The sequence below is a fragment of the Xiphophorus couchianus genome, chromosome 12, assembly GCF_001444195.1.
Source record: "Xiphophorus couchianus chromosome 12, X_couchianus-1.0, whole genome shotgun sequence".
Taxonomy (NCBI): Eukaryota; Metazoa; Chordata; class Actinopteri; order Cyprinodontiformes; family Poeciliidae; genus Xiphophorus; species Xiphophorus couchianus.
The window spans coordinates 5,692,006-5,707,572 of record NC_040239.1 but is presented as its reverse complement, the minus strand read 5'-3'; the positions used below and the strand labels follow the sequence as shown (position 1 = coordinate 5,707,572).

At 35.7% G+C, this 15,567-nt stretch overlaps 1 protein-coding gene across 5 annotated transcripts in view; it reads right to left on the bottom strand.

The window, feature by feature from the left end:
• The window catches only part of taok3a (TAO kinase 3a), a 61,205-nt gene that overhangs the window by 22,507 nt on the left and 23,131 nt on the right, over positions 1 to 15,567 (bottom strand). For all 5 annotated transcript variants that reach the window (XM_028034281.1, XM_028034280.1, XM_028034284.1 and 2 more), the window contains exons 3-10: positions 10,496 to 10,735; positions 7,220 to 7,291; positions 6,654 to 6,755; positions 6,391 to 6,436; positions 5,187 to 5,283; positions 4,332 to 4,445; positions 3,369 to 3,460; positions 3,089 to 3,182 (exon numbers count right to left, since the gene is read on the bottom strand). In XM_028034281.1, coding sequence (XP_027890082.1) covers positions 3,089 to 3,182; positions 3,369 to 3,460; positions 4,332 to 4,445; positions 5,187 to 5,283; positions 6,391 to 6,436; positions 6,654 to 6,755; positions 7,220 to 7,291; positions 10,496 to 10,630 — 752 coding nt within the window. In that variant the 5' untranslated portion in view covers positions 10,631 to 10,735. The remainder of the gene's footprint in view (positions 1 to 3,088; positions 3,183 to 3,368; positions 3,461 to 4,331; positions 4,446 to 5,186; positions 5,284 to 6,390; positions 6,437 to 6,653; positions 6,756 to 7,219; positions 7,292 to 10,495; positions 10,736 to 15,567) is intronic.

The window sequence follows — 15,567 nt, the reverse complement described above, 5'->3', positions numbered from 1 at the left end:
GGGTCACAGGCAGGTCAGAACATGCGCACGCACTGCATTTCCAAACGCCTCGCCTCCCTTTACCTAAACTTGTAGCGCTTTTCCCATCTGAGGCCAACACAGGTCCACAAGTACACGTGTGATGTGCCAATGTGTGCACACAGTGTGGCCTTGTGTTTTGGTACAGAACACTATTGAGCTAATGTCTCTACTGGTTTTATCTGGCTGGATGTTGCTAATGCCCTGGGCAGCTGGAGCTCCTCCAAAAATACCACAAACCATGTGCAGTCCCACACAATCAGTCACTTCAGCACAGCGCTGGAAAGCAAAACTAATTTTACAACAGGTGTTAACTGAGAATTCAGGAAAGAAAACTCTTTTTGAATCAAAATTTCATAAAAAGTAGATATTTAGTTAAACCTCGCCTTCAAGACAAAGATTACTTGCAGTTACCCAAATTGGATAGTATTTGCAGAAAACATGAATAGATATTTATGTGTTGCTAAAGTGCCTATTAAGCTGTTTATGCAGTGCCTTCCAAAAGTATTCAGACTCCCTTGAACTTTGTGTCATGTTTCTTCCACAAACCTCTACGTGTTTTACTCATTTGGATTCTTCTATCTTGAGTCAGTAATGAGGAGAACCACATTTTACTGCAGGAGCACCTTCAAGTCTGTAGAGGTATGTCTCTGAAACGTTTACACATCCAGCTCAAACTAAGTGTGAGGGCATAAAGAGTGTCTTAACAGCAAATTTCTAGTCTTAAAACAGATTCTCAACTAGACATAGATTTTGACTGGGCCATTCTAACAATATGCTTTGTAGTGACTTAAGAGTTTAGATCGGTGATTCAACGTGCTCTGGACCAAGCACATAGGCATTGTGTCTGAACCAGGACTGAGCCAGTAAACCAGACATATTTTAATTACAATTTTTACTGTTTTTGTTTTTATATCACCATTGAAGTAAATAGTGTAACTTGTCCCGTTTTTAGCTTTTCCTTAATGTTTTCCAGCTCCATCTTGTTGCTTGTTGGATTGCGATATGAGTAAAGAGCAAATCTTCTGGGATGTGTGATTGATAGGAGTGGAGCAGGGTGGAGTCGCATGCACATGAAATGAACTGTGTTTGGTGATTAGCTTCAGCACCAAACGTGCTTTCTTCCTCAACAGGTAAAACTATCTATTCCTCTAGGTAGACTACAATAAGTAGATAACATAAAAATATGTTGTGAATTCTCGTTTGGTTTTCTCTGTATGTAATGCAGGCTTATTAAATGCACAAGCACGACCATCAAGCAAATAATCCTGGCCTGGCCCAGCCTGAATCTCAAGTCGGGTTCAGGTTGGCTCTGGGAGCTTCCTCTTCTTTAACATGTCTATGTGTCCTTGGGAAAGGCTTTCAACCCAAAGTTTCCAACTGATATTGGTGCAGAAATGTGTGCATTACTGGGTGAGAGTGACTGGGTGAATTTGTTTTAAACCACAAACATCTTTTGACGGCTTTATGTATAAAATGTTATTCTTCTAACACTTGTCAATAAAAGACAGATATATTAAGTAAATGACAAATAGCTAAATGTGAGAACATCTGACTGCAACTGGGTAAATGGGGTGAATTTATATACTATTTTTCCAGCCATACCAGCCACTCAAAGTACTTTACACACCAGACCCACATTCAGACATTTGCACTCACTAACACAGACACATTATGAGCCTTACCCAGGGGCACATTGATATGTGTCAGAAGGAAGCTGAAATTAAGCCCACAACTCTAAGAATGCAAGATGCCTACTATTTCCACTGTGCCAGTGTCACCTAATGACAGAATGTGAGCTTAATGTAAAGCATTTTGAGTGATCAGCTTTGAAAAGAACTATATAGATGGAGTCCATTTAACATTTAATGCTCACTTTACCCAGCATGACACTTGGGTAGGTTTAAAGTTTTTCTATGCTATCCAGATCTCAGATTTCGACTGATAGATGATATCAAATGCTTCATCCCTGAGCTATCTGCTGTGGTCCTTGGTTTTCACAATTCTTTATGTTCATTAATGTTTTCCAACAAGCCTCTGAGAACTCCATAAAATATTTTACGTCTTGTTTTTATTTGCATTTGTCCCCCAACTACAAATTAACATCTCTTAATTTCTTCATTAAGGCACACATTTTAACATCATTCAATAACTTATATTAGGGTACACCAAATGTATTCTTAGTGACAAGAAACAATGTACAGAATGAACACACAAGGTTTCTTCATTTACGAGATGAATCAGGCATAAAAATGTCAAACAGTATGATAGCATCTGGTAGCACTGCAGGCTATAGCTAAAGAAAACAGAGCTTTTTCTCTCCGTGCTAGATGAGATGGGGTTGCACAGAGATAGCAAGAGGCTGTTTAAAAACTGTTGGTCTAAATTAAATCTCCAAGAAATAAATAAATAAAACAATTGATGTCTGGAAGGATTGTCCCAAGAGAATCTATTAACATTCACAGTCAGGAGCTGTGAGGTTCAAAGCTCCAGCAAAATGCATGAAGGGAGCCATTTTACTCAGTAAAACAGCAACTAATGTGTGCCTGGATGAACATTGTATTTAAACCAGACAAGAGAAAAGAAGTTAATTTAAACCACAGGAATATTTTTGAATAATCCAGACTGCTTTGTAATGATGTTGCCTTTTATTATAGCCCGGTGGTCAGGATGTAAATAAACAGAATTTTATTGGTCAGGGCCTCCTCTTTGCATTCAAAACAACTCGGAGAGTGACTTTGCACAAGGCTTGTCACAGGGCTCTAAAGCCACAGGGGAGTTTTAGCCTGACTGTGAAGTGCAAATAATGTTTTTCACTTTTGCTTTAGTTTCTGTTTCAGCTGGTCAAATGAGCTGATTGGTGGTGTTATAGGGACATTTGAAAATAAAGTTTTTTCCTTCATAGACAAAAATCTAGATGATAAACCTTTCCTTTTTTGTCATTTTACATGAGAACTGTTCAGTTCACTATCTGACCACATGCCATGTAATAGACACAGCAAACATGGTCAGATGAGTCCAAATAGAAAATATGTTTATGTTGGAATATGATGGAATTACTAAAACTCACCACTCATTTGACTGCAGCGTGGGAGAGTCGTTCTGTGCGATGTGATATAAGGCACTCATGGCATTCATGTTGAACAAGGGAGGTTTACGCTCCGCTAAAACAGGAACAGATGGGAGAGTGAAAGACACGGTTTTATTCTTGTGTCAAAGTTTTAAAAAGGACCAATCAGGATCACAAAGACTGAAAAACAAATGCAGATTTCGACTAATTGTTTTGCACATTAATTTATAATAATGTAGTCAAAGCTTTTATTTAAACCACTTGGAAAGTATTTGCTTACCCAGTTCAATACAGGTGATCCCCAGCGACCAGATGTCCACTTTACCTTCATATTGGCCCTCATCCATGGCTAAAATCACTTCTGGGGCCATCCTGTGGACAGAGATAGGCACATGCAAAAACCCCCACAGATACACACAGATACTCTATTAAGTACGAGGGGGAGAAAAATCCATGAAAATGTTATAATCTGCTAAGCTTCTCAAAGCTTTTTAAGACTCTGGTATGCTGTGATAGCAGCTCGGTTTTGGAAAGTGTTCCTATAAACGAGTGTGTCACAGTTTTTGTGCATAAGACAACTTGTCCAGCTGTTTCAAAGTTGATTTCACTTACAATCAAATATGAACAATGTGTGAATTTTTTTTATATTGATGTGGAAAATAGATTAACATATTTTGGTTTACAGTTATTATTACATGTAAAAAAAGATTCTCTGATTAATAACTTGAAATCCCATCTAGAGATTAAAAATGACAAAAACCGATAATGTGGTCTCAATTTACGGATTTATTTCTTTACAAGCTGGATCCATGGTGACAAGAATGTCAGACAATTTTTTATGATCAAGACAAAAATATATTCATATATATATATTTACTAAGCAGTACCAGCACCTGGAATTTTATATAACATTTTAAATCGGTTTTTAATATTAAAAACTATTTTTAGAAATTTAATTGTGACATTCCAGCTCATAAGAGAAATTAAAATGAAAAAAAAGAAAGATTGTACCCATTATCTTCATGGGAAAATAATCAAAAAAGTTATTGTTAGTCTTATAAAATTAAAGTCCTTTTTAAATAGAATCATGTTATATTCTCCATGTTGTGTTTTTCTCTTTCAAATGTTGTATTTGTGTTCGTGGTTAAAACTGCTTTTTCAGGAAAACATATTCTCATAAAGTATTATTTGACTTCTTAGAAAATTTTATTCTGTTGGGTTTTATTGTGTTGTGTATACTGACCAGTAAGGTGTTCCAACAAAGGAGTTGGCAGGTGAGGCAATGGAGGCAGAGCCAAAGTCAGCCAGTTTGACTTGACCCAGCTCAGTCAGCAGGATATTACCAGCTTTCACATCTCTGGGTGAGGTCATGGCATGAGGGAAGAGAGAAAAGGTGACATTATGTGGGTTAATCAAAAAAAGCAAACTAACAAAAAAAACAAGCCAGTTCCAGGTACAAATTTATTGACACCTTTCAGGGAAAAAATATATAAAAGCCACATGACAATATCTTTGAAGATTGCACAATGAATTAACCTGTTCATAAAAATATATTTTATTTTGAGAACGTGAAAAGATTTGTGTTATAATGTGATAATTATCTATTGTAAGTACAGTGAATAACAAGAACCCATATTTGTACAAACATGGAAAAAGTTTTCACATTATAAAGTGATACAGTTGTATTTTGGTTAGCTAGGGTGACAGCTTTATATTTCCACAAAGGTGAGTCAGTGAAGATAAACATCCTTATTGCACTTGTTCCTGACAGGCTCACTTACAGATACAATATTCATCTCAGTCTGATATCATCTGACTATAACAGTAATTAAAAGAGGCCATGTGACACAGACATCACTCCTGTCATAGCTTTCTGCCAAAAAGATAATATTACGGACAAGTTAAAGAAAATATTTACTTTACATCCTTCCTGTACTTTTTTGAGAATGATTGCAGACATGAGTGTTTTACAGTTTGATAACAAACCTTCACTTTGAGTGGAAAAACAGGAGTGTCATTACTAATCTTACATTATTGGACTTATTCACTGAAGGTTCCTAACGGAAAATGTATTAAGCAAGCAAGTTAACTGACTCACCTGTGAATCATATTATGGGAATGTAGGTAAGCCAGTCCTAGCAAGGCACCGTGGGTAATGGCAGCAATTTCCATCTCTTGCAGTGGTTTCTTATGAACTTCAGAGAAAATACAGAAATTAAAGTTAAACAAATCTAATGACATCACACAGAGAAAATGTTCCTTATGGGTGGTTAGTAAAAACAGCATGGTTATGTGCCAATGTAAAAAATTTATTTAATTTTGACTGAGAAGTTTTATGATGGCTAAAGACTACAGAGACCAAATCTTTACTTGTTTGAAGATGGTTTGATTTGCAAAAGGACAAAGATCAAATAAACAACAAATAGCACAAATAAACAACAAAATCCTCCTGTTTGAACCCTCTGTTCTTGAACACAGGCTTGGGACAGTTACCAGCAAGACGTTTTTTAAAAGTTACGTCTTCAAATTCACTGAACCTTCAAATTACTCCATGTTTAAGGCCTAAAATCTTGGTGACCAGAGGTTTTTCTGGTTGCATGAAGCTTAGAGTAACACAGTGCTGCTTCCCCTATTGATGTGCTCTACAGGCTCATAAATCTTTCAGTCTTTTACAAGACACATTCAAGTGTTTGGAAAAAAAGACAGTTGCAAAAAACACGTAGTGTCATGATGTGGAAACTAACCGTAGCGGTTAGTGGAAATGAGCAGTGTGATCATAGTCAACAAACTATGATCAGCGTCTGTTAGAAAACTAAAAACAGGCTGACTACAAGAGCACATAGCCTGACTAAAAACTTTCATCAGCTTGTTATCATAAGCATAGTTTGTGTTTAAATCTATAACTCTATAATAATGAGAGTTAATCTCAGAATTACAGTAACAAACTTACTTTTCTTTTTAAAGGAAAAACTTTTGCAACAGGGTTAGATGTATTTAGTACATGGAAAACAAACCCAAATGTTTTTCTCCCATAGTGGTACAATCAGACAACCCTTCATTAATTTATGAAGACTAAGCAGAAACATAGAGCAACAGGAGTGCTTTTTTACACACATCAGGCTTGTATTTGAAATTCAGCTGAACAGACAACAGTATTGTTTACTCCACCAGCTTTCATTTTAGTTCTGTAATATCAATGTCGCCTTTTAAGTGACAGATCAGCAGAAGGTCCATTCAAAGCCACAATCACCCACTTCAATAAGGACACATGCATGAAAAGGTATGCAACTTCATTTGCTTACCCTCTAATAAATCTGATGCGGAGCCCAGGCAATACTCCATCACCAGCTGAAACAGAAAAATAAACAAACAGCTCATATGGTTTTGCCACCTAGGATACAGAGCATTTGGTCAAATTTGTTTAAACTTTTGTTGCAAAAGTGTCATAGGCTGAAATTAACACTACATGCAGATAAAGAGTAATCTGAAGGAAAACACAATTTAAATAAAGACAAAAACAACAGAGAGACACAAAAAAGAAGTGCTTGAAGAAGGGCCCACTAACCCAGGCAGTGTTGTCTTTCAAGTAGCAGCCTTTGTACTCAATGGTGTTTGGGTGTCGCAGCTGTCCCAAAAACTTAACTTCTTTAATGATGTCCTGCCACTTCTGCAAAAAAAAAAAAAAAAAAAAGTTTATTCACGCAAATATTAAGGTACATTTTCTATAAATTGACTGTGCTGCACCAGGACAAACAAAAATAAAGAATAAAGGTCTGGCTGGGGTTGAAAAGCTTCTTAAAACATCAGGCAACCGCTCTGAAACAATCCCATCATTATCATACATTTATAAAATGTATGACACTTTCACTTTATTTAGTTCTTTCAAAGTAACTAACTGAAGCAGGAGGTGTTTTATAACAGACAATTTATCATGTCATGTTCAATCAGAATACAGATTGGGAATCTTATGCAACTCCAAACTCTATGTCACAAAGAAAGGTTAGCTGATGTTTGTCATAAAATGTCCCCTTCAAACTTCAGCTTTTTGCAACATGTTGGAAAAATAAAACCACTAAACTGCAGCAGAGCATTCAAAAGTTACATGTTTTGACTTTGTGAATATTTTCTTACTTCAGTGGTCTGTTTTCCATTATAGGACATCTTTTTGATGGCCACCACTTCATTGGAGTAGGAGTTACGGGCCTGAAAGGAAAAACGAGCAGATTACAGATTTGAGAGAAAACAAAGGAGTACAGGCAGCAAGATATCAGAGAACCTCTTGAATTTTTATTTATTTTTTGCTCGTCTTGGCATTTGTGTTGAACTACTTAACTTTCTGTGAAGACCCTAGAGTTTGCCATGGACAAAGCCATTGAAAATGCTACAGCTGTAAATAGTTATATCTATTCTTTTTACAACTGGCTTAGCAAATCTCTTTCTAGCTGCATTTCTTCCTAGATGATGCCACTAACTGTGACCATAGTGTTGCTGGACTAGCTTTGTTGTGGTTTTGTGGATCTGCTTTATTTTCTCAAACCCCAGCAGACTAAGCCTCTTACTTCCTGTTAAACAGGAAATATTCCTTTCCACTATCACCACATGCGTTCTTAGGAAGTATTGTTGCAAAATCAGTAACTTAATACAATAAGTGGGGCTTCCTAAAATACATAATTTTGTAACATCTAGCTTTATATGCCAAGTATGACTGGAATGTATGTAACGCAATTTGTCAAACTGACTGCTTCTTATGAGCTTGTTATGGATAATATAACAATATTTTAATTGTAAAAGCATCTAATAAACCTATATATAGCATATAATGATGTGAAGGAGTCATTTTATGATGCGAAGGAGTTAACAATAGTAAAAATAAATTTTAAAAAGGCAGCTAAATCTAAGCTGGTATGAATAATTTGGTTATATTCAAGACATTTTGAAGCCTAATATTGAGAATAAGAAATGTAAGATTTTTTAAAGACTGAAGAACACCGGTAAAAGTTTAAATCAATCATATTAATGTAAACATCAACTGTATACAGCTGGATATGCACAAGCATTAGATTAAAATTAGAGTAAAACCCTGAACATTAACTTTGTGTATTGGTGTGGGGAGTTACATAGGATGACCAGATAAATTTCATCCATAAAAAGTATCATAGAGCATACACAATATCAACTTTCTTCCACAAAATGGAAGCTTTGTAAATCAGGGAAACCTGCAGGTGCATGCCACATGGTTTCTCTGTAGCTACTGTAAAGTGTGTGAGCTGTCAGCCCAGATCAACATGACTACCTTAACCCTGTGGTGTTAAACTTGGAAGCATCTGGCCCAAGGGAGAGCTAAGTCTGAATCCCAATCTCAGCTTCAGTTCAGTAACAAATAAATCAGTCTTTTCTTGTGATTCAAATGACAGCGGATAACAGATACTTTCAGCTGTTATGTTTTTTAAATGTCATCCCTACGATTGACCGTCAGTTTATGTATGCTCAAAAAATGATGTGAAACTGAAATGAAAGTTAATGTTTTCATAAAGGCTGTTATCTCAGAATGTAGGGAGAAGATGTGGGGTTCAGTTAGTCATTAATAACCGTTTAATCTCCTCACTGTACACCCAAGTGGTCTGGATATAAAACCGTTTTCCTCAATAATAGAGTTTATCTTTGATTCTATGCACAGAAAATATAGACATCCGTTGTTGTGGATGCATTTTCCTAAAAAAAACAGAGAAAATGCACGTACATATAGGAACTTGTGCTTCCCCACTGTCATTAACCTACAGAAATCCCAGCACATTATTAGTGCTCCAGGTTTTCCAGCTGCCACATGGCTCCCATGTTTACAGATGGCCTGTATTTCATTCAGCAGTGGATTTTCAGCAAGGACATTATTTCCACAGGAGATTTATTTTAGAAACAGATTTTGATTTTCATATTAAAATCTCTTTGTCCTATGACTATGCAGATGCTAAAATATTAATGAGAGAAGTTCTGATCTGTCTAAAATACAGATTATCATTATAATTATCTCTATTAAGGTTAATGAGTGGCTGCAAATAACTGCACATTTCTGTCTATAAATTACAGACATACCCTTTCTTTTGAAAAAAGGTTATCAGGATTTGAAAATATGGTTATCAGGATTTGAAAATATATAGAAGATCGATGTTTTATTTGAAGTAAACAATCTAGAGAGCTGTAAGAATGTAATGGTGCCCAACATGTTTCCTCTATTCAGGCTTAAATTTTTCAGATCATCACACAGCGAAGCTCTCAAACAGAAAATCCCAAAGCAAAATGTCTGGCCTTCAGTTTGTGACATTAACCACACCTGGACAAGACCCCAAAGCAGACCAGGCATAGTCAAAATTCTGGACCTAAGTCCAAATGAGTTGCTATAATATAACCGCACACAAACAGTTCAAGCTTGAAAAGTAGCTTAATTAAAGCAATTCTGCAAAGAAGAATACAAGCAAGCATGAAAAATAAGAAATTACAGAAGAAATCTGTAGCATTGTAACTGAGGTTGTAAACCTCAATTTTGCTTAGTATTTGTTTCCCATTGCTAACTGTTTCTGTTTCTTTTTACTATTGTTTACTGATCTGTGATAATTATGATTACTGACGATCACCTCAACATTTTTTAAGCTGGAAGAAAGTTAAAGTGAACACAGCACTGGACATTATTTGTCTAACATTTGATGTATTGTGGTTATTTGTACATGTTTGCGACTGACAGTGGAAAGAAAAAGATGGCAAAGCCATAGCAGTAAGGAAAATGAAACCCCTTCATCGACTTCACTTATTCCATGTAAAGAGGACAGCTGTTTACCATACAGGGGGGCTAATCGCCCCAGCTCTACATCTGAGGTTGAAGTGTGGGATGGAGTGCGGAAAAAAGATCCGTAAGAGGAGAAGAAAGAGCAAAGATGCAACATTCTCTCATCTCGCCTCCATGCAGCTTTAAAATCAAAGGCCTGATGAGTAGTTAGTGAAGATTAAAATTAAAGGCATCATACAATGTGCTGAGAGGGGATGACTTTACACCTTAAGAGTCATTATAGATTAATTAAATTCATATATTAACAATAAATAAGACTAACTAAACTAGATATTTTAACGGTATAACTGTGAATTAATGCTCCATCATGTGGTAAAGAGTTTAAACCTAGTTGTATATTACGCTAAGCTTTAAAAAGTTATATCAGCAACCTATTATTTTTAAGCTGCATTATTGCCAAAACTTTAAGCTACAAAACTCTCAAGGTTTTTTAGATAGACAACAGGGATTAAATCAGAAATAACATTAAGAAGCAACATTTCCATTTATACTGGCATTTGATCAGTTAAGAACTTAAACAAATGTTTCATTTCTTGTTTTCGCTGATAAACTTTTAGGACAGCACTCACAAAGTAGACAGCTCCAAAGCTGCCATGCCCGATTTCATGTAGGTCACAAAAGACCTCCTCCGGGTCATCTTTGAAGAAGAGGTCAGCCAGCTCGGGATCCTTCGGCACTCCTTTCCGTGTGGATGACGGCATCATGGGCTGGACATGGGCTAGGCGCCGGTGACCGCAATCGCATACACACTGCCGCTGCTGCTACCGCCACCAGATGTCCACGACGGGCCCGGCATTGGCCAGCTAGACCTGGGAACACAGTTCAAAACAACGTCATCAACTTTTCATGTTTTCATTATTCCATGCAAGTTTTGGGGAAAAAAATGCTAAACTCAACAAATGTCTCGGTTCCTTTAATATGCCAGTATGTGTCTGTACATTAAGTGTTTTTATTAGTGACTCCAGGCAGTTGGTAGGTGATTTTAAAAAAGGAGACATTCATGATGATGAAGCTTTGTGGTGCTGCACGGACATACACACAAACACGCACAAGCTTGACAGCTGAAGTTGAGTCACGGATTCATCACATCCGCACATGCACAGTGTGTAACAGTTGTACATGTGCATGCATTCGCTTACAGCAACACAGAGAGTTGCGTTTTACAAGGCTGCAGCCAGGCCGTCAAGCATGTATGCGTCCTGGACAAACTGCTCCAGTTAGCTCCAATGCACATGCAACACACACATGTGCGCAGTCGCACGACATTTCTGATTCCAGTCTCTCTCGTTCTTTTTCTGTCTACCATGAAATCTTTCTGCACATCAGCCAGATGCAGCAAGCAAATCTGGCTCCAAAGGATGGCCCCACACAGAGGAAGCTGACAAGACACACAGGCAAAGACACTAAGCATCAGCATCATACTAATCCTCTGGCCTTAAAGGGATATAAGCCATCACACTCATCCCAGAAATATCAGTCTTAAAGGCAAGGTTTGGTGCAGTCTGCCTCAGTGGCACCAGATGCACAAAGATGACCGTCCTGAGGTTCTGAATGGGAAAAAGTTTCTTTTAATCTGATTTTGTGGCCAATTTCCTATCACCGTTTTTGTGTAGCTCAACCTGCTGATACTAATTTCAGCTCATTTCTGTAATAAACAAAAAATTTTCAACTTGCTGTTGAATTAAATGCCCATGGTAAAACAATGATCTTCTCAAAAACAGCCCAAAGTTAGGGAGCTGTCTCTTTACGTCAATGAAAATGACAAAAGAAATTTATTAATAAAACTTTTTTATAATCATTCAGTTATGGGATTTTAACAAATAAAACACATCTAAAAGAATTACAGCACATCTCTTTCACTCTTTTATAAGACAGGTTATGGGTAACATTAATGTCCTACTTAACATTAAAGAAGCTTTAATGTAATGATATGTTTAGACTTTGATGTCATTCTAAATAGCTTAAAGTTGTAAACTTTAAACTGTTTAGTTTATAGTTTAACTAAATAGTTTAACTAATTAAGCTATTTAACTAAATAGTTACATATCTTTATCTTTGTAAAGGTATCAAATAATGATATCATCATTTAGTTTCGACATTTACAATTACTAAACAAGAGTTCTCAATAAATGTAATGTCAATTGCTGACATTAAATTTGTGTGTGTGTTTGCGAGTGAGAGCAGATGGAGTTACACAGCTCTGCAGTTAAACAAGCTTATTATTTCAAAATGATCCGACATGTAAACTTTCTTTAGCATTTTGACTCAACATGAGTTTACCACAATTAATGATTAGCATAGCTAACATCAATCTTTAAATATTCCCTGTAGAGATATTAAGCTCCAACTTAGATTTCTAGCAGAAATCTAATAATCCAGAATGACCAAAGACAGATAGAAGTCAACTGTTCCAAAATATAAGAATAGGAGCACATTTTTTGCAGTAGGTAGTACACTACCCAGTGTATGCTAACATCATTAGCATACATTGGGTATGCTAAGAAATAAGAAATAAGAGTAAAAATAGCAACTTGCAGGAATGACTGACATTAAAATATTCTTACACTTTTTGTGATTTCCTTTGCTTAATTTTTTAACATCTCACTAATTCTGCATGTTCTTGCCCAAGTAAGTGACAGATTAGAGTAAAATAGTAAAGTTGTAAAGATATCAAAGAATGATACCATCATTTAGTTTCAATATTTACAATTGGAACTTTTTAAAAATACGGTGTTATTAGAAAAATCATAATTTTTTAATCATACAAAAGATGCTGAGAACCTTATGAAAACAGATTCCATTCCATGCTTACCATTTAGATGACGTGAAAATCCCATTGACAAGTTTACAAGTTACCAACATTAAAGGCAAATACAGATTTTATTTTTGTCTCACTAGCATCAGACTAAGCCCAGGATGAATGTTTGGTAAATTACAAAAAACTTTATACAATCAAGATCCTTGATAAAAAAAATAAATAAATAAAGGCCTATCAAGTGTTTTTAAAGGTTTGTGTGATTCAGGTACTTAAGAAATCTCATTTAGCAGACAAGAAAGTTGTAAACTACCCAACAGAGCTTTGATGTGTTCTCGGTGAATTAGTAAAAAATAAAATATCCAAAAAGAAAAAAATAAAACTGCTTAAAGCTGGTAAAACAGTGACTGAAGAAATGTGAAAACCACAAACGTGGACCTTCCTTCAAGCAAAAAAGAACCACACTTCTATTTCTAATGCTTGCATCTTTTTCTGAATGGTATTTATTTCACAATGTGTACAAATGTATTGTCTATTTGCTGACCTGAGGAACGAAGCAATGTGTCTGTTTGTGTTACTTTGTATTTGTCTGTCTTCTGGTTGCATCAGCCCCTCTTCCTCTCATCTCTTCTTTTTGAGTTCTCCAGATAGTAACTGGCTCAACATCAATTTCAACTCTCTCCTCATGAAACACACACCCACTGCACAACTGAACACATGAATACACACAAATAGTAATTTCACAAATAGTGAAATTACTATTTGTGATAAAGTTTTGTTCAGATTTGTAAAAATGTGAGGACGTAATAAAACTAAAGAAAAAAAGTAAAGTTTGCTAAAGACAGACACACAACACAGAAGCAACTTCATCACATTATGTGATCATTAGAAGCTGCATTCCACCTGCTAATGCTCAATTCTACTGCCCTCTCCTTTCCTCTGATAAGTGATGCAACTTGGCAACAACAGGTTGTAACAAGGGGTCTTGGTAAAGCTCTTACAAGTCCAGTAAAGAATGTCGCTTTGTGTGTGTGCACGTGTCTGAATCTATGAAGAGTATTGTTCTAAAAGAGCTGATTAGGCAAATAGCTTAGGCAGATTAAATCTGTGCTCTGTGATTTATTTACTACATGTGTACTACTGCACAACTGTATGAACTGCCCACAAAATACCAGTGGGGATAGGCATTATTGTATTATCTCTATTGTCAGGATAAAGATTTCCCATGATCAAGATTGTACTATGACAATGGCAACCTCCTAAAAATTACAGTGTTGTGTGGAATCCATTTTATTATTTTACTCAGTGTCAAAGGGGAAGTAACATTTTCTAACAGTTTATTATGTTGGTGACTGTAGAGCAGTGGTGTCTTTTTGTCACGTGGGTCAAAATAATCTAGTATAATAATATATAATACAAAAGTATTCGCAAAAAAATAAAATTTAATAAAAATTTAAAATTAAACAACTATATGATGATTTTTTTTAGCTACCCAACATTAAACTAAGAATGCAATACTTAAGTCTTACAAATAAAGTAGTCAGAATCTTTGTAGGAAAGTTATGTGCAAATCATTGTGGGGTTTTGTACGTCTGCGATGTATAAGAAGAAAAAAAATATTTTGGGCTTGACTGAAATAAATATAAAGAATTTTAGCTTATTCTCAGCAATGAGAACAAGATTTGAGTCAATCTTTTTAGATTTTTTAAATCAAGTTTTATGCAAAAATGCAAACAGTGTGGCTATTAAAAGATGAAAGCTTTGTGTTGTACCTAACACTTTCCAATGTAACAAGATTTTAACTTGTTGGCAATAACTGTGCCCCAACTAAAAATAAAAAGACCCCGTCTGCGTCATCCACCATTCTTAAATTGCAGTCAGGGGCCTCACAAAATTTGTGCCCAGGCACACTTAGGCACCCTTGCTCTAGAGTGACAGATGTGTAGCCAGAAACTGTGGATTTGTGGAATAAATACAAAAAAAAACCATCAATAAAAGTTAAGTCCACATTACTCATCTTCATTTGGTTTGTATGTGCATGATTACTGCAGTCTCTGCAATGATGCATTACAGACGATGCAACATATAAACTTTAATCTGTAAAGAGGAGATTATAGAATTTATGCCAAAATGGCCTGATATTTTGCATATACCAAACACACATCCAAAACTGTATTTTTTATGATGCAACTCAAAAATAATTCATGAAATTGATGCTCCTCTCAAACTTTAGATGAGTGAAAAAAAATAATTTTCAACCATTATGTTAGATGCATGCACAACATAAAAGGGCCAAAGATTAACTTCAGCCTCATTCCAGTAATTATACATGTATGCATGTACATGAAAGCATCCATGTGTTAAATGTGGGTCAACATGCTCACATAAGAAATGCATAAACATGACCTAACATACAGATATTTCCTCCTTTCTAAGCCTCTTGTGCTTTACTAATTGATATGCCAGATTGTCATTAAAAGACCAGGTTTATTGTGGGCATTAACTGAAGTTTCTGTTTTTAGCTCTGGCTTTACACTTACAGCTTTCAGTTATATTGCTTCAAATACAGTATAAAGTAAGTCGCACAAAAGGTATTAATGGGTTTAGGTCACCTGATGAAATCAAAACCTTGTAAACGTAAACTTTTTTATGATGAAGTTGATTAAAAATAACCAACAATAACATTTAGATTTTATTTCCCACAAAAACAGGCTTTAAATTTCTCTTGACAGGGCTGCTTGCTGCAACTACATCAAGGATTTTGTAGTTTTCTCCAGGCATAATAATGTCTTAAGTTTTCAATGAATGAATAAAGGAAGGATTTGATTAAGAGTAAATAATACTTTTCAAACATTCAAAGTTAAAAGGTAAAAAAAAATTTTATGT